Source organism: Coturnix japonica, chromosome 2 (assembly GCF_054131305.1).
Source record: "Coturnix japonica strain WE chromosome 2, WE-NBRP24, whole genome shotgun sequence".
Lineage (NCBI taxonomy): Eukaryota > Metazoa > Chordata > Aves > Galliformes > Phasianidae > Coturnix > Coturnix japonica.
The window spans coordinates 119,590,037-119,615,323 of NC_140664.1; the positions used below are offsets into that span (position 1 = coordinate 119,590,037).

The 25,287-nt window shown below is 37.8% G+C and overlaps 1 protein-coding gene across 7 annotated transcripts in view; it reads right to left on the reverse strand.

Annotated features, from left to right (window-relative positions):
• The window catches only part of CDK14 (cyclin dependent kinase 14), a 289,389-nt gene that overhangs the window by 221,971 nt on the left and 42,131 nt on the right, over positions 1 to 25,287 (reverse strand). The window contains exon 1 of one of the 7 annotated variants that reach the window (XM_015853367.3): positions 9,943 to 10,483. The exons of 5 other annotated variants lie outside the window; for them this stretch is intronic. Coding sequence is in view for 1 of the 2 variants with exons in the window: in XM_015853365.3 (XP_015708851.1) it covers positions 9,683 to 9,757 (75 nt within the window). In the remaining variant the exon portion in view is untranslated. Of the gene's footprint in view, positions 1 to 9,682; positions 10,484 to 25,287 lie in introns of those variants that run through there. One more of the 7 variants, XM_015853365.3, reaches the window with a different exon arrangement.

Consider the following 25,287-nt stretch of genomic DNA (forward strand, 5'->3'; position numbering starts at 1 on the left):
ACAGAACCAACATCTCAACACACTGACAGAAAAAAATAAATAAATGAGTCTGTATAGTGTAAAGACATACTGCTCTAAAGCTCATCGTGTCTTCTAGGAGGACATGTTGTGCTTGGTTTTTTTCCTATACATAGCACGTAGCAAATTTTTGCTTTGGTCATCTACTGTGTAGGTACTTATGCAAAAAGTAAAAAAATATAAATAAAATAAATCATCATTCAAGTTTTGGTGGCACTCTTCCGTATTAGGCATTGCCTAATGTGTACATTCTGGGAAGAAGTGGTCAGTTGGGTAAATACGAGAGTAAAGAACCAAAATCCTTACTAAAAATAGCAAGCAGAACATCTGAATTCCGCTATTTGGACTGTTTTCAGCAGAAGTATATGAAAGGACCCTATACAGGGAAATAAATGACCTGGCACCCATGATGGAGCAATAAAAATAAACAAAAAACAAAAAACGAACTGAATGACTGGAGGCAAGGAAGTCACTCAACCTCCCTGCAGTTTCATTTTCCTGCTTGTAATAACAATCCTGCCTCTGTCACAAGGAGAAACCAGGAGAACCAGGAGCACTAATTAATTTTGCAAAGCACTTGGGCTTTTGTAAGTGAAATGTTATGAAGATATAGATTATAATTTGTAAAGCCAAAGCCCTCTGGAATGTAGCACAACAATCTTATTACTGCTGAGAACAAGATTTAGCACTTGAATTTAGCTGAAAGATATAAGAAGAAAAAAAATAATCATAAATAGTCAAGTGACTACTAACTCAACAACTGAACTGCTGAGAGCATACAGCCAACATTAATTTTACTGAAAAATCCTATCTGCATATGAATTTTCATTATCTTCTATAAGCATGTTCTTTTACATCATGTCTTGGTACCGTGGCAATTGAGAAATACACGACTCATTTGCAGATTCTGGCAGCACTGGAATTTGACATTTGCTACTTACAAAGCATCATTTGGGAATGTTCTGGAATAAAGTGGTTTTGTTCAAAATTAAAAAGGAACTGACAATGTTGGAGGCTCGTTCTCTTTGGAGGAAGCTGTATTGTCACAACAGGCCTGTCACATGCAGATGGCTGTGCTCTATACTCATTCCAAGAAGGCTCGTAGCTGCCCCTGCAACAACCTCAGGTAGAAACTCCGGCACAAACAGACCAAGAAATGAGTTGAATAGGAAGGAAAACTGGGGTCATGTTATTCAGGAAGATCAACAAAGAATGAGCGATAAGGGAACGAAAAATTCTGAAAGGAGAAGTAGAGCATGTAATGCTACAAGACATCATCTGTGATTTCATACTGGAGCAACCAGCACAGTCAGGCCCAAACTTAGGAAATGTCCTTCAGCACTCACCTTTCCCTGTAATTATATGCACCAAGCCTTTGGCTTGAAAATTTGATGGCACGGCTACAAAGAACAGTGAGAGAACTCATGTGAGACAGAAAAATAAAGGGAAAAAATGAAGCAGAAGAAAGAGAGCAATGGTCATGGAAGGAGGGAAGGAGGGAGGGAAGAAATAGTCTGAGGAAAAAAATGGTGGAAAGACATGACCTGTCCTGATGGCCTGCCATTTCTGTCTGGTGACCTCTAGGCTAAAAGGCTCTACTATGTCCCAGAACTGTCATGCATATCCTCAAGTAATATTTATTTAACTTCACATGGATACAGTAATTGCCAACTATGTTAGATATAAACTATCAGCTACAAATGTGGAGAGAGCCCTGAGACTCAAAGTGGCATCTAGTGATATCACAGGATCCATGCTGCACAAACTTGCTCATAAATCTGTGAGACAGCCCATCTCAGAGGCTTATTCCAAAAATGGCCTTTTTATTTTTGAAATCAAAGCTGATGTTAAACCAACTGTCTTTGTCATATGGAAGAACGCAAATATAAAAAGGTCACTGGAGTGCCAGATGGAAGAATTTTTGAACTGAAAGCTCTGACATTAATTCCCTGTTTGTCTGAAACACAGAACTCAATGAGCAGATTAAATGCTTGTGCTGAACTGCCAAGTGTGAAACAAGTCACTCTCATATAAAGGCCAACTGATCAGACCTGAACTAAGAGTCCCATAATCATACCAAACTGAGAAGAAATTTAAACACCTAAATCAAGGGAAAAAAATGTCATCCTGGAAGTTACGGTGGACACTGCTTATACAACTTCCCAGCCAAACTTGCACTACAGCACATATTTATTCTGCTAAATTAGTACCAAAAATTAGCATGATTAGTGAATTGAGCATAATCCTAGGGGTGAGGAATTATTGCACATGATTATATGTCCCTTGAACAAGGCAAGGGGGAGCTGAGCATTTCTGAAATTAATGTTTTTGTTCTGTTCACAGAACAGCTTAGCTTTAGAAAAGTGAGTTTTCAGTCCATTAAATTTGATGTTCATAGAGGGAGAAAAAAAAAAAGCCTGATTTTGAAGAGAGACCAGACTAGACCTAAGGTGTAGAAAAGCCTACATATGTCCTTGTAGCAAATCCTGTTCTGCAACAGCAGCAGTCAGGAGTCACCTAAGGACGGGGTCTCAGCTGAAGGTCACCCAGAAGTCCTGACAGCCTGTGACATACATTAAAAGAGACAGAAACTCAATGGAGCAGATCTAATGGGGAGCATCTCTCTATTTTTGTACTTATGCCCTACAACAGCTATGCTAGCACTGAAGGCACTAGTAAATAAATTCTTTCTTTTACCTGCCTGACGCTTGGGTTTGATGCAAATTAAGTATCACATTATTGAGGTCCTTCATGGAATTAAAACTGGGCTGCTGCTCCCATTGCCCCAGTTCAGGACTAGCTGCACCCAGAGTCAGAAGGGCTGGTCTTCCAGGGACCAAACAGGAGGGCATGAGGGCAGCATGGCAGATGGCTGCCTGCAAGTCACATTCACCAGCAGCACCAGCAAAACTGGGGAAAAACAGCCTGAACACATATTGGCTCCCATGAAATCATGGCAGGTGGTCTCTATATTATTTTGCTTAGTTACTCAGTTGTATCTGTTGTCTAGCCTCCTCTGTAACCATATGAACAGCATTTAAAAATAAAGATTAAAAAAATATATTTTCAATCATACCAACCTCCTGCTCCAACAGATGGCTTCATGTGCCACTGTGAGTTTATGCAGTTTTCTTCTCATAAGTGCATTAATAGATTTTTTTAATGAACATTATATTGTCTGAGTTCACATGTATATATATTTATTTTATCCTCCAACATTCCCCCCAGTCAAAAAGCAATCAAGGGCATATCCATAAATGCAGAAAGTCTTCCCACTACCATTCTGAAGTGTGAGAAATCTTGAGAGACTTGACAGCAAAATGCCTATTCTTGCTGAATTCTAAGGCTGTGTCAGTAGGGTTTCTAAGAAAATAAATGGTAAACAACTCCATGACTTGAAAACAAGTTTTACTTAGCACCCTTAGCCTCCTTTGCCTATGCTTGCAAGCCACTTGATTCTTTTACAGTTATCATCAAGTAATTTCACTTGAAAATAAAAGCACTATTTGTTCTCCTACAAGCAGAGGCTACAACAAAAATACTACTGTTGGTCAGATCTGGTCATGCAACCGAGGATATAAGACCTAAAGTCAACTACAGTATTAAAATTCAACTCAATTCATTTATGTGGTGAGTCTGAAGTCAGATGAAAGCAATGAGATATGATGAGATAAAAGCTTAATTTATAATTAAAATGAACCAGAACGTTTGCTTCAGACTAAAAACCAGTAAAATATTGTTTTAAGAATGCAAGACTGAAGGGCACTTCTCTTATAAAAAGAAAAGAGGAAAGGGATAAGTTATACAATCACCTTTCAAAAATAGATGTATTTGCAGACAGAAAGATTTTACAACCACTTGCCTTCATTACACCAAAGCACATGCTTTATAGTCCGTTGCAAATCAATAGGAATCTCACATACTACCAAAAATAAAACCTTTACTAAGTACATTGCAAAAGATAATCCAAGACTAGAGTAGCAAATTGGTTTGGTTCCTTCTTCCTCCACTCAGGCCAATTCCTTTATAAAAATATGCGCGTATATATATAATTCCTTCATCTCTACATTTTTTTCTTCTTCCCTTTCTTTCCTTCTCTTGCAAAGCCCACCTTCTTACTAACTTTACCAAAAGGTAGATGAAAAACTGGATAATGACTGTTCTTCATTTCAAGTTGCTAGTACATTTCAAAGTTTCATTCTAGAACTAAGAAAGAAATATCCCCTACTCTTAGGTTTTTCATCCCTGAGGTCAACAACCTTACAGCTTAAGAAATGTAGCTTCCCAGGCAAAGCAGTGTCACAAGGAAAGACAATCTCTCCCAGCGATGCCAGATCTGGTCCCTTACATATTATCTTCCAAGCCACTGGATTTGACAAGGTATCCTCTATCATATCAGTATAAAGGTATAGCAAGAAAAAAAATCTAAATCGTTGTCATTATTCTGTCACCTGAATACTCCTCAAAGATCTGAAATAACCTGCATTCCAATCTCATCTCCCAGAAGCCTTAGAAAGAGCCATCCATGACCTTTCTACTGATATTTTCTTTTGTGAAAGTTTGAGAGTTCAGATGAGGATGACAAGTCCAGATTCACACGCTATTAAAGGAGGAGAGTTCTGACCTGTGTTTGGATCCAAAACACCTTTTGTTGTTGTTGCTTTCCAGATAAAAGACCTGGTTACAGAATTCTTCCAAACTGGAACAAAAAGTCTTAAAGGAATTTTCCAGCAACTACTGTAAATTTGTCAGACTTTGCAATACCTTGCAAAGCAGTAAGTGCAAGAAAGCATAATGAAACTTGCTTCTCTGGATACAATGCACTATGTTGGGAAAAAAAAAAAAAAAAGGCAGAATTCCTGAAAATGTCCTACACCTCATAATCCAGGATTTTGTCTGGGGCTCTAATGAATATTGTAACAGTCAAACTTATTCAGCATATGAAGAACACTCAAGGATATCTTCTCTTGCAAAGATGTATAAAGCTTAAATGGAGAGGTTTCAAAGTGAGACAGTGAGAAGAGTTCATTATAAGGACAATGGTAATTTTATGAGAATTCTCTGAACAGCAAAGAGATAATGCTCAATTTTCAAAAAACTAGGTATCTCAACAGAAAAGTGAAAATCACTGCTGCTTCTTTGATGAGTTCAAGGGAAAACGTGTACTGCAGTAGACATATGAGTGTGCTCAAATCAATTCCAGAGAGAAAGCCCTAACAGTACAAAACAATCAAGTCTGCTGCAGTCAGGGGCAATTTGTGCCTCCAAAGCTGGGAGTTCATCTCAAATGACTTGAAACAAACAACAAAATCCAAGCAGTAAATTGGTTTAAAAACTCACGTCCAGCATTCAAGTAAGAACACCAGTAAGAAGTCCTCTATCTTTACAGCTCAGTAAGTTTCTCACGAAAACACTTCACAAAACTACGACTGACTAATTATTTTGTGAGGTTTTTTTTTAAATGGCTGCCTAACAACAGTAAAAACACACTTTGTAATGATACCCTATTTGGTACCCGGTCTACTTGGCCAGAAACAGGTAATTCCTTACCCACATGCCAGTTACAAGTGGCAATTCCTACACTTTGGCAGGTGGTATCAAAACCAGGCACCCTGGAACTTTCCAAAACAACTCTTCTTTATGAAAAAACTATATTTGTATCTGATATTTTATTAACAGAAGATATTTGTTCATAGAGAAAAACTCAATTTACATAGAAATCCAGTAAGATTTCACACACATTCTCTACAGTTTTGAATACTTTTTCTTCACACTTCTATGAAGATTTAATAGTCTGAAAGAGGTTATATTCAAATGTGCTGTGTCTGTAGGAGTAGATTGCATCAGAGATAAATGATGCTGAGCCTTCACAATACACAAACTGACATTATTCTCTTATTTCCAGTTGCTTTATCTCCTCACTGCTCTTTTCGCAACATTTGGTAATTTTCTCTTCAGGTAAGTCATAAACAATTTAATATTAGTAAACATCCTATACGGCAAAACTGAAATATAAATAATGATTTCCTGTATAGAATGATATAAACTGGGTCAAATTCTTGCTGACATGCTCTTTGCAACTAGTTTAGACTACTTTTCATTTATATGAAGTCTAGCTTAAGTTTATCACAAATCTTCTTAAGTCAGAAGCTACAATGGATCCCATAGTCATTAAGACAGCAAGTTCTACCATAGCAGTAACTATCAAAAATCTTAATAATATATAATGAAAAGTTTTGTAAAACAAAGCAAAAATCCCACCAACGATTTTAAATTAAAAATTTCTGACCAGTGTGCCGTCATAGGACAGTTTAGAACTCATATAGGAAATTCAGAGATGACCCACCTACATAAAAGAATGACACAAAAAGGAGTATAATCTCAATACTTACATCCAATAGAAGGAAAATTCTAAAAGTTATTTTGACATGCTCTGCTTATGCTGTTGATTCAAAAATGTGATAAAATGAGGTAATTCTCTGAATGCAACAACCAACACAGCGATAAATCACTACTTGACCATTTGCTCTTTTCTTAATTGCTAAATCCAGAATAGCCTTATATCAGGGCACGAAGAGGAAGATATGCCACACTCAAACAAGATTTATATAACTGTTACTTTTGGAAATGGACAAACTTACGTCAAAAGCAAAAAGTAGTCATACAAAGGTATTGATCAAACTATAGAAAAGTAAAAAATTACACAGAAGCTCTTAATTACACATGAAACTGCTTCTAGTAGAAAACCCAACTTCAATATTGATTATGGGTTTTTTTTTTACTTAAAAAAATTCCTTAGGAATCTTTTCCTTATATAAGCAACTTTCTGTTTGCATACCTTCACATGAAAGACAAGAGATGCTGAAAGCCATTCTGGAACTACCTGAGGGAACTAGAACTCTGAAAGCACTATATTTAACCTGAAATTCCTTATTCAAGAACTAAAGTATATGGATTTTATATAAATAGAAGGATGTAATTTTAAATTTTCTTTAGAAAGAGGCTTTAGAGAACTGGTATCATGAAGCCTCTTTCCCTGTTGTTTCAGTTCACATTTGCCAGGATACTCTCCACTTCAAGACACTATGTAAGATATAATTATCAATCTATTGCTACCTGAAACATCCCAAGACCCCAATGAGAAATAACCCAAGAGAATATGGGTTATGAGAAATAAGTCGTATTTATAGTCAACAAATTTTGCATTGGAAGACCCTCACCTGACCCAGGCTGAGCATTTCCACAAGGTCTGTCCCCTGCAAATTCCTGCTGATCACATAGGTCAGGCCAGGCCAGCACACTGAAAACAGCATGAGTTGAAATGCTCAGCGGTAGATGGCATTGCACATGGATTTTCCTTAAGAACAAAATGATCTCTTACCTATGACAGCTGGATGCCACCGGAGCTTTGTGACTCATGTTTGTGGCGCCCGAGCCAACCACGAGTTGTGATTGACTATGGATTTTTGTACTGCAGTGTAATCACAAATTCTTTTGATAGTACTATCCATTTTCTTGTCTGCAGGGTTTCAGAGAAACAAGACTGGCCTGCCAGAGAAGAGCACCTAACCAAGAGGGAAGTAGCACATAGGTCAGCTCTTTAAATAGCCTGTCTGAACTTACAGGTTTAGAGAAAAACATTAAAAACAGTGTGTTTTTCACAATAAAATAGATTTAAAAACAGTGAGATGATCACTCTTGCTGTAGGACTTCAAGCCACGCTAACATCCTTTGCAAGGAAATATGGTGTTGACAACCGAAACTTCAATATGATCCATAAAACTTTTGAAACTCTTCCTATCTGGAATTATCGAGGATAATACGATGAATATTCTTTCCTTAGATAAATTCTAATCTCCAGATATGATCGTTCTCACTACAAAACTGATTCACCCAGTAAGGTAATAATCTTTATGGAGCATTCAGTCTTACTTGCCTATTGAACTATGCATATTTTACATTTCCCAACTGCATGCATAACTTTTGACCAAGCCTTTCTACGTTATATTTTTTGTCCTAATTAATTTGGGGTTTGTGTTTAACTAAATCTTAGCATTAAAAAATTCCAAAGCGTCACTGATTTCTTAAGATCAGAAAACTAAGATGTGTGAACCCCAGAGACAGTAACACAATGGACAGAGAGGGTGGTTTCAGCATCTGGGGAGAAAATCGGTTTCAGGAAAAAAAGAAAAAAAAAAAAAGAAAAAAAGAAAAAAAAGTTGTTATTAGAAAAAACAGATTTCACGTATATATGTGGATGGAAAAAACATGGCTAAGAAATACTCTAATTGAATATTTTCTTTAAAGAATCTTTAAAGAGCTTCTGGACTTTCACAGCTCATACAAAGTAAAAAGCAAACACAAATGGCTAGTTTACTTCTATGTATCAACCAATGAGATATGCACTAAAGGTATGCAAATGGTCAGACAGCATAAGCAAAGGAAAACTGGCATTAAAAAAATAAATAAATACACACACTGTAAAAACACTTGAAGCTATCGTAACAGAAGCATTTAAGGTTGTTCTTGAACCAAAAAGAAGTATTTCTACTTTTTTCAGGCAAAACTGTGCAAGTTTGTAGACAGTGTGAAACTGCCCACTTCACATCAATTATACTGCAATAGATACAGTATTACATGTTCAAGAGTTGTATTGAAATAAGGAGCACCAGTAAGATAATAATGAAAATTTCAGAAAATAATTAATAGGACTAAATCTTCCCCCTTTAATAGTATTCAGTGACTAAGAAAAAAAAACACTTAATTGGCAAGCACAGAAAAAAAGAAAAAAACCAGAAAACAAAAAACAGGCACTGCTGTCAAACTAGCTATTTGATCCCACTTTGATATACAACTGATTGTTTTTTGGATTGTAATTCACACACTGCACAAAGTATAAACATGCCTGCCTAGAAGTAAAACTCCCCTGCTTTTACCCTTAACCACTAATAGCAAAACACATATTTCATCACTCTACCATTACTACCAGAGTTGGTTTGCTTTAAGTACTAGAACATACGGTGAAATACATTTATTGGATTTCTGTTGAGATTAACCTATGACTTGACTTAACTGTCAGCTACATCAACAAAAATATTTCAAATTATTCCACACAATGGCCACGTTTTAAACTACAAATCATTAGTGCTGCTTTTCCCCTCCTCTCTTTTCCTGAACACGCTGCTTCCTGAAGCTTTCATGCATGTTGAAAAATTCCAGTAAGACCCAAAATGCTACCAACGCACTCCTACATAAGCATTCAAGAAGAATTACTTAAAATGACTCCCTCACTATCTGTTGTATTAAATAAAGACAGCATGTGATAGAAATAATCACAGAGCTTCATAAGGCAAAAAAGATATTCTGACGTCCATGATATAGCCTGTGTTTAGAAAGGATCATTTTAATTTTATCTCCCCACATCAAGCAGATCTGTAACTGATAAAGACATTCATTCGGATCTAGCAAGATGCACTGACTTGTTAGCAGAGATGAAGAAGTGGCTGATCATGTCCTTCACTCACTCGTCCCAGAGGGCATTCAGCCAAGCATATATCAGAAAAAATTGCCCATACTATCCTCTTAATGCAATAATAAATAAGGCTGCCGGAGAGAGAAATACAAAGCAGTAGCAAGAAAAGCATTGCTTTTAAGCTTCTCCTACCTTTTCCCTGATATTTACAAACCGCAGGCAGCGCTGCCGGGGAGTCTCACCGGGGTGGCTGCCGAGAGGTCTCATGTGGCATCCCCAGCTTCCCACCGCCTTCCTCCGTCTGGATTTTAAGCATTCCAATGAAAACCCACCCTGACATGCACAGAACGCATCCTGCTCAAGTTGGAAGCATGTGATAACTAGGCTTCGGGTTTAAGCAGGAAAGCCCAGCGCTCTCCTAATGCCAGGCATTTAAACAAGCCCCATCTTACCGTTGTGTTGTTGCCTCGATCAGGTTAGATCCACCGGCAACTCTTTGACATGTCTCTGGCAATGTTAGTGTTTGCAGCCAGGCCGGGCTCATTCAGCAACTGAATGAATTCACAACATCTTTCTGCACTAGCAAGCTGAAACGCTACGGCTGTACTACAGCTAAGAAAGGGGGAAATCTAAAGCAGAAAACAAAGAAATCCCTAAAGACAGGGTAATCCCAGTGGAATAAAATATAAAGGGCACAGATGAGCACCAAGCGTACAATATTTCTCTGTCTAAATTTCACCAGCAATACCATGCTCTTTCTAAAAACACTTTTTTTTTTTTTTTTTAGATATATGATGGACTTGCCTGTGGAGTTCCCAGAAAGGCAGACTATCCAGGCTCTGCTGCAGCATTGCAGCCAAAGTAACCATGCATATGCTATCTAGGCAATTTACAGCAGTCTTTTTGAAAAGATATTGATTTACAATGCAGCACTGCCTCAACAGAATGCAGAGCTGCAGCCAAACTAGCTAATGGTGATTTCAGAGGAATTAAGGAAAAAAAACCTCAACATTCAATCAAAAGGATGCAACTAATCATCCCCAATTCAATTATGTCCCAGTCCTGAAGGAAGCCAGCAAGTTCTCAAGTGACAAATGACATTAAAACAATAACCTAAGGACATCTGGAAATAAGAACTGTGAACACCACTGCCCACTTCCATAGGAAAAATAAATATGAGAAAGCATCTAAAATTTATTGAGCCAGAATACAAACTAGAAAGTTAATTCTAACACTGTAACAACGAAAACTAACATTTAATTTATGAACATGCAAACATACAGAGCTGTGAGTAAGCAACAGACACCTGTGCTGTGCTGGGAAGACACGGCTGAGCCCAAGCAAGCCTGGGTGTGGTACAAGAGAAAAGAGGGCAGCAGAACAAACACACAAGGAAGGCTTCTCCAACAGAAAGGCAGCAAATCTTCTCCATCTCCTACTCCTACAGCAGCCCCTACTGGCCTCTGCTTTAGATGGCTCCTGGCTCCCCAGAATCCTCCTGGGGCTTTGGGGGGCACTGGACAGACTGTGCTGGGAAAGGGAACAGCCATATATCTGTATTCAGTGCCAGGAGAAAGAGCTTATCCTGAACAGACAGAAACATCTGCTTCACCCAAGGCATAGGTAGTGTTAAGCACAGAAGGACAGCATTTGTACATTACAAAGAGAGGCAATTAAACCAGGAGGCAAAACACAACCCTGGCTCATGACTGGACAGATCCAGTGATTCACCCACCAACTTCAAAAATGTGCCCTTCTGTAGAGTCCCAGTTTGAAGAAAGTACAACATGTCTGAACCCTAAGCCTTTGCTTGGATTCTTCCATAGTTTCTAAAACATGTTTGATTACATCTCATCTCAAAGTTCACAGCTGAGGCAAGCACCAGTGGCTTAAATAAAACTTGAATGACAAAAAATTCTGCAAGATGTTCCCAAAATCCCAAGGTAGAACTTGTTTGTTGCCCTCGTCTGTTTCCCACTCTTTGTCATAGGGGCATATTCCAGAAGACTATTCAGTTTCCTGGGTTGGTTTTTAAGCAGACAAAGGCTTCATTTCACCTGAGAAAAATGTTCCATCCAGGCAAAACTTTTCCTGTCAGGTGTCTCAAATGTCAAGGTCCAAAGAAAACTTGAAAAAGCTTTCAAGATGAAATGATGAAAAAGTATATTCAAAACATTTAGATATCTTACACTATTGACATCAGATTGGTCTGAAAAGGAGAAAAATCAGTCAGAAGGATCCTCAGATAAAAAAACAGAGCTGGTAAGTAAGCAGCTGTGGAGACCAACACACCCCAGAAGACGCATTACACCAAGAACAAAGTGGTAGACAGCATGTGGGGAACTGGAACACAATGCTTTTCATTCCAGAAGCAAGTAAGATTTTGGGCCCAAGGTGTGGAAACTGTAAGCAAGCCAAACAGACTACAAGGTTATAAGATCCAACTCAAAGAAGCCAAAAATCTCCCTTATTATTTTTTCTACATAAAACATTTACATTTATTATATTTCCCTACCATAAACATTCACCTGATAAAAAGAAAGTCTGAAAAATAGAGTCTCTTGTTTGCCTGTAGGAAGCACAGCATTTGTCTTAACAGCTCCAATGAAACTGACAATATCTACATTAGGTGACAACTCCCTCAGACTCACATAACATCTGAGTTAGGAAGGAACCCCTGAAGCCTGCCTAGTTCAGCCCCTGCTCAGGCAGGACCCCTTGAGCAGGCTACCAAAGGATGGGCAGGTTGTTACAGTCAGCTGGTCCACAATGTATACAGGTATCTGAAGTTGCTCCTCCCCAGGTACTGGACTTAGTTCTTCCCTTCGATGAACTGCATGAAATTCCCATCAGTCCACTACTCTGGTCTGTCCAGGACCTTCTGGCTGACAGTAAGACCCTAATACATATCACCCGCTCCCTACAGTTTTGCACCATTGTCAGACAGATTAAGAGTATGCCCCTTCATCCAGGTCACTAAGAAAGATGTTGAACCTCGTAGTGACCAATGGGACACTCTGCTCTAATTAAACTTCATGCCATTGATTACTACCCACCGTGTCCAGACAGCTTTCAATCTACTCCACTGTCTGCCCATCCAGACCATGATTCATCAGTTTCTCCATCAGTTGTAGAGATTAGAGGAAGCCATATTGAAAGCCACTCAGAAGTCTAAGTAGACAATACCCACTGCTTTCCTCAGCTACCCGGGCATCCATTTCACCAAAAAAAATTAAGAAGCTAGTCAAGCATGAAGGAACCTTTGGGTTCCTTTCCCCCCAGAATTCAAGCTGACAGTTCTTGATGACTTTCTTGTGCTTCACATGTCTGAAATAATTTTCTAGATTAGTTCCATACAGCTCCTTCCATATAGCTCCTTCCATATAGGAAGCTCCATACTAACATTCAGAAGAACTTTACAGTCAAGGATGACAGAGCACTGGAACAGGTTGCCCAGAGATGTTATAGAGTCTTCTTCTATGGAGATATTTAAGGCATACATCTGTATACCTAACTGTGCAATCTATTGCAGGGTACCTGTTTTATCCAAGGGACTGGACTTGATGATCTCCTGAGGTCCCTTCCAACCCCTGCAATTCTGTGGTTCTACGATTAAGGTATGGCTGACCAGCCAGTAGATCTGCAAGTCCTTCTCCTAGCCATTTCTGAAAATAAGGAAAACATTTACTTTTCTTCAGTCCTCACGCAACTCTTCCAGTCAGCACAGTGAATCAGCAAGTATTGAGAGTAGCTTCAGTAGACTCTCAGCATGTACGGGTGTAACCCATCAGGACTTCGATATGTCCAGTCTGCTAAAACTTTATTCTCAAAAATAGTCCTTTTTCATTGATGTTACATATACCTTGCTTCAGAATTCCTCCTGGTCTCTAATACCTAGAGATTCTAAAAGGTGGATCTTGCTAGTAAATCCTAAAGGCAAAGACAACATTTGGTACCCCAGACTTTTCTATGTCCTGTGTTACAATGATCCCTGTTGCATTCAGCAGGAGACCAAGATTTTCCCTAGTTTTCTTAGTTCCAATCACATACTTAACAAAAGCCCTTTTTGCTGCTTTTGACATCCCTCAACAGAATCAATTTCCGCTGGGCTTTGGCTTTCTTAACTGCATAATCTGCATGCTTGGATAATGTCTCTGTATTTCTCCAAAGTCACCTGCTCTTGCTTCCACTTTCTGTATGTAACCTTCATGTTTGAATTTTGTCAAGAACTCCATGCTTATTCATGCAGGCCTCCTGGCACTTTTGCTTGAATCCCTACTCTCCTTAACCCCTTCCTTCCCATGTGCTAGTACTAATCCCATCCCTGTCTCTACTCCCAACTCCATCTGCTGACTGTGATTGAGCGCAACTTGGCTGTAGTACAAATATATGCTTATTTCTGCTCATGGAACCACAAACTGGATTGGGAAATCTGGCTGGTAGTCAGAGGCAGTCTAGAATTACAAGTGGAATGTCATGCTACTACTTACATCCTAAGACAAACCCCAAGATGTTTGACTGGCATTCAAAAACAACTTCTTATACATACAGAGTCATCTTTTAAGCTTTTCAAGATAACAGATGTACAGTAATCTACAAATTACTATACTTTGACTGTACAGTGTCAAAGCTCTGCAGGTTTAGTTTGCTGACCATCAGTTCATCATTTGTTAATAGTATACAGCACAAAGAATATCCATAGGCACTTTTTTTTTCCTGTGGTCATATTACATATTGTCTAAAATATAACTTACAAATAACGTACTCAGTTTATTACTTTACATCATCCAGAACAGGGCAAAGTATATGGCAAGTCTAACTGTAATACCCCTTCCTCTGCCCCAGGAGGTAATAACCATATGCAACAGATGAGCAAGTATCTTACAGAGAAACTGCATAACCAAGAAAAAACACAGCTCAGCACTCGGCTTTCAATTTTTAACAACCACCAACTGAATATACTGAAGAAAGAATAAATGCACTGTTTTATTTGTGAAAGTGATTTGGCAATCTAGCCAGCTAATTTATAAACAACAGAGAGTATTTCACAGAAACTGTTCTTAAAAGATGGTTAATGCATTGTAATCAAAACACTGGAATGGATGAGAATACTCCAGTTCAGTATCCTACTATCACTGGCAATCAAAAAATCTGATATCTTTTCTCAACTGATCTGTTCAGTTTTACTTGAACACTGGAAGTTCAGTACTAACATACAGAAGAACTTATTTATGTTAACAGACAGAGAGCAATGGAAAAGGTTGCCCAAAGAGGCTGAGGAGTCTCCTTCTATGGGAACATTCAAGACAAATCTGGGCGCCTACCTGTGCAACCTATTATAGGGTACATGCTTTAGTTGGAGGTTGGACACAATGATCTTTTGAGGTCCCTTCCAACCCCTGCAATTCCATGATTGTGTGATATAAAAATAAATAACTAATATTCCTCCTGCAGCCACATTTCATATCTGCCAAAAAAAGTTATCTATTGCACATGGGCATAATTCTATCTTGGCTAGTACTGTCTTCATGCCTTCGTAATATACTAAAATTATGCTGTTAAAAAACGCGTCTAATCTGAAAAGTAAACATGGCTATACCACAGCAGGTAAAAAACCTGTATCTTGTTTGCCCAAATTCTTTACCACCAACTTGAAAAATAGTAGTCAAACAACATCGTTCATCTTTAGCATCAATTAATTGTCAAAAGCAGCAACATTCACTGCAGAAATAGATGTACCTTCATTACATTAGTAAAATTCTCCACAGAAACGCACCATTGCTACTAAGAATTATGATTTACTTGTATATGTACAGAACCTCATGTCCATGTGCAAACTCTTAATGTTATTAATTAACAAGTAGAAAGCAAAAGAACTTAGACTATTAAGGAAAACAATTAATCAACAACACAGTCACACATTTTTCAAAAACACCACAAAGAATGAAGAAATAAAAAAAATTCAGACTTGTGCAGATTGTCTAGATGATGAGGATCAGTAAGATAGTTTAATGGAGTAGATATAATTAAACTAACTTATCCACAACACTCAGCCCATAAAACCACATAGCTGACAATTCTCACATTGGTAATGAAAAATAAATTCTAGCTAATCGGAAAGGAGTAGCAAAGTTTCTGTGACAAAATTTTCATGATGAACACTACAGACACAGTTTACCAAGCTTTTCTTTAGGGAGAGTTTTAAATAATTAACAATAGATAGTTTTTTTTATATCTGTAAGTATAATCCCCAGGGAAGAATCTCCAAAAACGTTCCATTTTTAAGTCACATTTACTCCTACAGTTGATCTCATACAGAGTTGAAACTCAATGATACCCCATTTCAAAGTCATCTATATGGGATAAGAAAGCTTTCTATAAATGAATTAAGTCTCAGCATAAAAGGACATGTTCACTTTCATCACTTTCTCAAGTTTAAATAAGTCATGCACTGAAACTCTAGCCTCGTTTGAAAGCACTGGGTTTTTAGCTTTCCCTCATTTTCACTTTGAGAAATTCACATGAAAGACTGTTTTGTGTTTTTTTTTTTCATTTCACCTAGTGTCTTTCCATAACGTGTGATTAAAATAAAATAGTTTTCCAACAAAAAGCAATAATCTATGTATAAAATGTGGGTTATAGTCATTATAAAAAGATACCAAGCCGAATCAATCCCAACAATCACGTGATGTAGATAAAAAGGTAGAATAAGTCACGTGCATACAGCATCCACTTATCAAAATCTATCTATACTCCATCATTATGCATTGTTCCTTAGAGCCAAACTATCAGTCCTTCAGGCTTTTGCTATCTGCTAAGTTCGCCATACAATCAAATGGTGGATTCATGCTGTAACAGCAAAACAATCACTTTTAGATGTGTAAAACGGTTGACTCAGCTCTTGTCCTAGAATTAACTACCAACAGACAAGACTGACTTCAACTCACAGAGGTGCTTCAATAACTTCTTTCCCCCCATCTTACAGGCTTTATGAATGAGGATAATCAACATTATAGGTGAAAAATCCTCTGAGGATCATGGCAAGAAATATGCAACCTATGAATTCAAGTTCCAGACAAAAACACCAATGTCTTCTATGCAAAGGATAGAGGCTATTTACAAGAAAGCATCCTACCACTTGATAGCCTGAAGTGAATCTACACTAAGAAATGACGAAACACTGAAGGCACATTATAATTAAGATGAGGCAGTCAACTACCTAATGTCTCATTTAGAATATTTTCATAAAATCAATCAGGACTTCTGAGAGATTACTATGCAATCTATGCAATATGCATGGAAACGACTTCCGTAGGATGTCCAGATAGCTTGATAAGGTGTTCTTGTAGTCTGAATCTTAATCAACTTTAATTTATACTGCATTTACTCAACAAAACAAACAAACAAACAAAAAACTGATGAGTGTTGAGATGAATATAAGTGCTTTATTAAGTAAATATGACTTCTTTAGCATTGAAGGATGATGGAATAATGGAATATCTCCATAAGAGCAAGGACTTTTACAGTAAAGCTGATAAAGCAACAAAATAGAAGGCAAGTGAGAAGTAGATAATCTTTAACTGGGAAGAGAGAACTGAGGAAGGATAACAGTTTTTCTCATCTTCATGACTACGTATTTACCTGAGGTTTATATGCATATAATTCCTATGGAACAACGCTCCAATCTATAGAAAACAAACATACAAACTCCTTATGAGGAAGAACAACTGGTTCACACCCATCTCAGGTATCTTACTAGATTCTACGTATATGATGCAAATGTGTGCATATAAAACATATACATAATGCTCCAGTCTGGCTGCACCTCAAGTACTGTGTTCATTTTGGGGACTCCCACTACAAGAAAGACATACAGACCCTGGAATGTGCCCAGCAAATGGCAGTGAATCTGGTGAAGGGTCTGGAGCACAAGTATCACATGCATCAGCCAACTGGGATTGTTCAGTCCAGAGAAATAAAGGCTAAAGATTTGCTTAGATTCACCATAACACATGCACAGCTGCAGGTAAGTTTAAATATATCATTCTGTAAACATCAGCATAAAATGCTGTTATCACTTTATCATCCAAAGAGTTCGTACTCCAAAATCCTTGAGCAGTTCTTGGCATTTAACTAAACAGATTGCTTAGTATAATGTAGCATTTTTCCATTCCTTTCCCATACCTTGGTCTTCTACCTGGAGGGTTAGTTGTTATTCCTCTCAAAAGGGTATTTTGTTACAATTTATTACAATTGCAATGTCTTATAAGTTCGATGACAGGAAAATAACGGAAAGCATGGTGGCATGCTACAAGACTGAAGGAGGTGCTGACCGAAAGAAAATAAAATTAAATAAAAACTCTGAAGTATCACCTGATAGAGTGAGTGACACTCTTGGAGTAGAGTTTCACTTCAGTCACCTATACCACTGTTCTTCATGGATTAAACTAGGACACATAAAGGTGTATTTAAAAAGCCATGTAAAAGCTCTGCCTGACGCAACATTGAGTCAAGTACTCAAAAGAAACAAAACCAAAGCTGCAAGTATGGCACTAATATTTATCTATTCTTCAGTTAAATACAAAGTGTTAGGTTTGACCTATAGAGCCCTTTATAGTTTGGGTAACCACCACCCTGAAGACTGCTTTTCTTGTCCTGTTTTATCTGGTATTTCAGATAACAAGGTTGCATCCACCTGGGCATTCTCACTGAAGAGCACTTGAGCCCGGAACTTGATAAAGCTTTAATGCACATTGAGCAGCTTATCTATTTTTCCAGCACATCATAGGCAAGAAATAGGAAGCACCTGAGGAGGAGTGAAGTCAGAACTGTAGAAGGGTCAAGAGAAAAAAAAAAAACGAAAAACTTGTCCTCACACTACAAAAACGATATCTGCAAAATACAGCAACTGGTAGCACAGCTGCAGCATCTTCCACGTTTACAGAGCACTCATTCTCACAGGATTTTCTCCCTAAGCTTTTGTTTTTAACCTCCTCAGACTGCCTCTTTTAGCATCTGCAGAGCAGGACCCCACTTACTAGGGCAAATACCCCTAGTATGTTCCTAGGTAGACTCCCCAGAGGCATTCTGCCCTCCCGCTTTCTTCTGAAGCAAGAGAACATGAATTTTCATGTGATGAGCACATAATAGGTACAAAGGTCTGAAATGGATTTATACATGAATTGATTTGTTCCATTCAGCTCAAGAGCATTTCCTTGACTGTTTTCCAGGAAACTGAACTCCATTTCCCTCCTACCAAAATGTGCGTACTGTCAAGAAAGTGCAAAAAGCCTGAAGGGTTTCAGTACTAAAACAGGAGCAAAGTTTCAGGGGAGAGAATAAAAAGATTTTCTGTACTCTCGATTTTATATATTTGGTAATTTTTTGAAGTTCAGCTGAGACAGACAAAGTGATCATAGTGCTTCAATCTAGCAAATTCAAAAGCAAAAACAAAACAAAATCTTTATCTTAGTTATACTGTATGGGAATGATAACACTTGATTAATCTACCTACCCTATATCTCTATTACATCCACCCAAAGACACTCTATCACATGAGGCAAGAAAAAAAAATGAAGGCCTGCAAAAACAGATGGTTATTCTCATAGATCTAATGGGTTAAAGGGTGTGATGCCTTGTTCTGCTTACATCACTACTACAGGATTAACACAACAACATTTCAAGCAAAGTCTATAAAAATGTCAACAACATAATTTTGAGAGAGAGCTGTCTGTAGTATTGGGAGTGAAGCAGGTGGAGTGAGGATACATCTCTCCTAGGGCATGGTTGCCTTGATGCTTGCACACTTACTACCTTCTTTAAAAATTCGAACAAGACTAAACTTACTTGCAAAGTTCTGTGGTAGGAAAAACTAGTACCACATGTAATTACAGACTGATTTGGAAGAGGAATACTATGAAAGAATTCTTACTGCACCACAAAACTAACGTGAAGCCCCTGAAATCAGTCATTCTTACAATCTAAGAGGTCCCATGATTACCTGCATACTAACAGCACGAAAAATATGGTTCTCAAGCAAAATTATGCAAGAGAGCACAGTCTGTTCAAAACTTGTATGTTAAGAAACCTTGTTTATTAAGTAGGATCACTGACATCCACTTGTTCTGTTGTTCTTCAAATTAGTAAGGGGTGGGGAGCAGAAATCAGGATACAGAAGAGAAGTAAGAGAATAGATTAAGAAAATTGCAATATTAACTGTTAAAATTGAAAACCTAAAAAGGAAACTTGTAGCAAGACACATTACTTGTCATTTTAGTTGTGTGCTCTCAGTCACAATGCATATTTTCTTCCACTAAAATGTAGCTTTATTTTGCCCTGGTAACAATATAACTTTTGCAACCATTGTTTTTCCTCACACACTCTACACTCTCATTCCAATAAAGCATTCCACCTTCAGCCAAATTATGCCTGCCTCATATAGCACCAATGAGGAGTAATATGCTTCCCACATGACATTAAGAATTCTTTACATAGCTTTTATGATGCCACACAAAGAAAAAATAGCCCGACCCACAATAGATGTACATATGAATCCCCTTTATATTGGATAAAATTCTGTTTATAAAACGTTTTATGAGACTTGGAAGGGAAAAAAGTTTTACCATAAAAATCAGTACTGGATGTAATTAAGTAATTAAAAATGTTACATGGAAAAAAACAAGAGCCGCAACAGTGGAAGCATCAAAACATCAGAGTTATGTTACCCCTAGAGTATTTCAAGATAAACTGCAACTTTAAGTTTCACTGAAGAAAGGTTTGAAAACATCAGAAGTTTAAATGCTGTAGAACAGCTAAAATTCCTAACAGAAATGGATGTCTTCAAGAGAACGTATGTGCGTGAGACAGTGTAGCATAACATTACAGCTTCTGCCTGACACAATTTTGACAAATATGACTGAAAAAAAAATAAATCATATAATGCTTTCAGAGTTTGCATTACTGGGTGCTTGCACATCTAACAGGGCGTCTGTCCTTCCTCAGAAAAGGTTACAGAAATAAAGTGTAAAAAGACTGAGTACTAACAGCTAAGATTACTAAGACAGTAAAAATTCACAAGAATTCCATCTAAGATTTCTCTGAAGTCACAGTGATAGTAAAAATCTAGTACAAGATCACATTAAGATGTCTTACGGTTCCCTATAAATTTCAAATCTCAAGCACAGATTTCACACATCCCGCATAAAAGTTTTCCCGTTTGAAATGTTACAATAAAAATATAGACCTTGTATTCTACTATGTTTATGTTCCTGAGGAGTCTCATTAACCTCCATGTAACCAATACGCTGTGAGAGAAATACAGAAAGACTGGGCGTTCTGTAACTGCCCATGACAGCATGAGCTACCAATTACAATGCATGCACAGATGGCTAATTGGTTTTAGCGCAGTTTTCACAGCTCAGGAAAGCAGACAGTAACACTCTCTATTACTCTGAAGGCCAGTGCCAGTAGCCCATGCGGAACTCAAGCATCCAGCCCCCCAGCCCCCCTTGGGTCCTGTTGCCCTACTTGATCAAAAGAAAAAAAAAAAAAACCATTTTGAAGTAATTTACACAGACTGCATCCTCAGTGTAATTTTAGGTAGCTCTTCAGTGTACACAATTTCAGCTGTTACATTCTTTTCATAGCCACAAAAACCACAACATTATTTTTGAAGAGCTAAACAGGACAGCTTTATTCAAAACCCACTGCCTGTAATATTCCCCTTTCTGCTAAAATATCTGATAAAATAGATCTCATATGGATTCATCTGTAGCTATAGTGTTATCAGGAAGATTAGACCACAGACTTCTGTCACCAGCATTAAACAGTGACTACAGCTATAGCTTCTATCCCAAAACAGGTCAGGTAAGGCAACATATCAGTGAGTTTGCACATGTCTATTGATGCAGAATAGGAAGACAAGACTTCATATCTGAATTCTCCAAAATAACGTTGGACTTGTCCCCTAACTAATAGGAGGCCTTTCTCATCCTTCAGCACACACACAGGTAAGTCAGCAGAAAGCCTATAAAAAGCTGCAGCACCCTTCTACTATATGAAATCCTAGAAAATTTCCATTACACTTTAACAAATCACTGGCAAGTATTTAATACAAGTTTCCTCTGAATGCCAAGAAAAAAAATGGGGGAAAAAAAAAAAGAAAAAAAAAAAGGGGAGGAAAAGAAGAAAAATCCTTTATGGAATGAAGACAGTTGCTTCCCCAAGTGGAAGTATTTGAGACAATGACTGATTTCTAAAATTACTATTAATTCTTATGTCATTACTTCCCTGAAAAGCTCTTTGAAAGGGCTGACAATAGCAGAACAAGGGGAAATAGTTTTAAGTTGAAAGAGGGAAGATTTAGGTTGCATGTTAGGGGAAGTTCTTCACTAGGAGAGTGGTTAGGTCCTGGAACAGGCTGCCCAGGGAGGTTGTGGATGCCCCGTCCTTGGAGGTGTTCAAGACCAGGTTGGACGGGACCCTGAGCAACCTGATCTAGTAATTGTGTGTGTTTGGTAGCCCTGTTAGGCAGGGGGGGTTGGAACTACATGATCCTTGATGTCCCTTCCAACCCGAGTCATTCTGTGATTCTGTGAAAAGCGACACGCAAAATGGTACAAAAAGTCTTCTGGTTATACACCATGCTCATGGCATTCTGGGGAGAAGAACAACTCAGTTCCTCCCACCTCACCTCGAGGTCATCACAGCTCCAGGCTCTGTTTTTCATTTCTTCACAAATGAAGAGAGAAAACAAAGAATTATTTGGATTTTTATTCAATATAATAAAGGATGCCCTTCATCATACCCCTCACAGTTTCTGCTTCAAACAAGCACTGAAACAAAAGTGGCACACGCAATGATTTTTGCCAGGCCTACTTACTGGCTGTCAAGTGCAAAACGAGAGAGCCAGCTGACAACTGGAGGTCAAGTAATTCAAATCTGTCTTTGAAATGAAAAGTGTAGCTTAATAGTGTTGGCTCACTAAGGACCGCTTTATACAAAGATTACCAGCAAAAGCTGTCAGTTGTGTTTACAGATCTGAAATAAATCTGTCCCATACCTGAACGGTTAGACAATCATTATCTTATTTTTATTCTTCCATAATTGTTACAGGTAACTACCATAAGGCAAATGAAATAGCTTTTGCTGCTGCATAATTCCAAGGGTTATGCACAGGCATTTCCCAAGTTGTCTCCATGCAAAGGAAGAAGTTGCAGTGGTTCATTCACAAGGTACACAGTGAGAGCAGAAGATGTTACTCAGAGAGCATGGAGGGGCAGGAAGAAAGTGCAGGTTTCAGAGTTGGTGCATTGTTTCATATGACCTCACACTGGGAGGATTTCCTTGTGCTAAACTGATCCCTCAGCCCCTATTCTAATTCTGTCAACCACATTCCCCTAACACTCAACTTTTCAGAATAGAAGGGGCAAAGTACCATTGAACATTAAATTGTGTAATATTCCTCCATTGCATGCAGCGTAGGAAACATTAATCAAGTATGCCCCTGGGGTCATTCGAGAGAAATATTCATTTGCATTTTTTAATTGCTGCTTTTTGTTCCAAATCCAGATAATATAAACAACATTAAGCATGTCCTGATCAAACCAAAAATGTCAAAATAAAAAAAAAAAAAAGCATGAATGCACGTTGATACAATGCACAATGAAACAAACCTAGGAGGAGGTTTTTAATCATGTATGCAGGAAAAAAAGCCACAGTATAAAAGCTCACTCTGTTATGTAAGCACAAAGTTAAGAAAGCCACAAACATGGCTCTTCCTCTAGCAAAAGTCTATGCATGAAGAGCACATGCATGCTTATCAGAACCATGAATACACACACAAAGGTAAGGAAAAGAAAATGAAAAAAAAAACAACCAAAAAAACCAAAAATAACAAAACCAAAAACAACAACAACAAAAAAAAACGCCCAATAAATCTGAAGTGATATAAGCATTCCCCAATTCACATGTTACATACAACTAGTATACGTGAACAATGAACATACATAAATCCATTCTGAATAGACTAGGACATTAGCATAAGTGTGACAAAAGTCCAGCTAACACATTTATGTGAAAATCATATGACTACATCCCTTGTTGTTAAATTAAGGAATTAAAACAATATTCTTCTTTGTTCCATCAGAGAAATTAGGTAAAAAGTAGGTTGGTGAACAGCCACCTGTTCGTTTGCACTGCAAAAAGTGTTTTTATCATAATAAGTGATCAAAAGTACAGAAACAGGCTAGCTGTTTTCTAGCAAAAAGATTTTCCCTCGACTATCATATAAAACACTTTTACTCTTAAGAGAAAGAAAAATCAGAAATGAAGTGCTTTTCCACAAGAAAGTGCCAAACTTCAGTCTTAGCTGAGGTTCATTTCATTGTTTTAGACCAAAAGGCTGAAAAAAACCTATACTGATCCAAGAAATACATTACAGAGAATAAAACTTCTTTGTGTTATGGGGGCAAAAGGAAGCGAAATCAAATAACTTTTGTCTGACTTCATCTTTGTACTTCCAAGGCCATTCTCCCTCACTACTACCGTAACATCTGAATATCTTCAAGCTGTACTAAGAAATGTGTTTCAATATTCACTGGGAAAGATAATAATTTCCTCAGCCCTCAGATGGAAAATTAAGGCTTAGATGTTTAATAACTTGCCAAAAGCATCAGAGCACTTTCTGAACTAGAAGGACAGAAACAATATTTCTAAGCAGGTTTGTTCTGTGGTTGGAAGTACTAAGAAATCCAATGTAGTCATTTAAGTCCTGGCCATTGATATCAGTTTTATTCTGCTGCCAGGTTGGAAAACTCCAATGAAAAGTTTAATGCATTCTACTCAATAGATCATCTGTAATGTTTTAAAGTTTTCTATTGAATTATTACCTTGGCTAAAATTACCACCAACAATTATTATTATTAAAGATGTGTATTAAAAATAGATGCAAGCCTTTATGTACATTCCCATAAACACATCGTTTTTACCCCCCACATTCACCTCTCCCTACAGAAACCATCATTCTTCACTCACTGTAAATATGTCTCCATCGTAACATTTCCTTTAAAAGAGAAATTGTTTCTTAGTAAACTATGAACTTCAACTGACTGAAAAGCAACCGTGACTACAGAGCACTTAGAATGCTTTAAAAGCATTGTGCCACAAGTACAGAACACAGTTCAGAGAAAATGCACTGTAATTCACATGGCTTAATGCAAAAGGTAATCACATTATGGAAATGCTCGGTCATTTCCCTGTAGGAGCGCAGACTCCATATTGCATCGTCTTCATCATCTATTGACTCCTTGAATGCATTTTAAACAACATTTTGTACAATACCAAAGTGGATTTTTTATTATTATTATTCATTCTCAACTAGAAAACTTTGCACTTACAGTTTTAAACAAAAATATAGAAGGGAACATCTATTTAATTCAGGTTGTCAGCTTCGTTGAATCATCATCCATGTGCATATGATAACTGTACATAACATAATCCCAGATGCACCCAGACACCTTAGGAGATTCATGGCTGTGGTTCCCAACTACCTCCTATTACATGCCACAAGGGCTTGTTGAACTTACCACAGATTGCTCAGATCTACCTGAGCACAGTTTGAACTGACAAAGAATATTCTAAACAGTTCTGAAGAAGTCTGACTGCCGGCAGTGCTTGCATACGGCCTACTATGCTTGAAAAAAGCACACCTACACAAAGTAATCATTCAGAATAAATTCCACCTTAATGCTATGTGTTTTGAGTTCAACATAGTAAGGAAAGACAGCTTCTTTCTATCT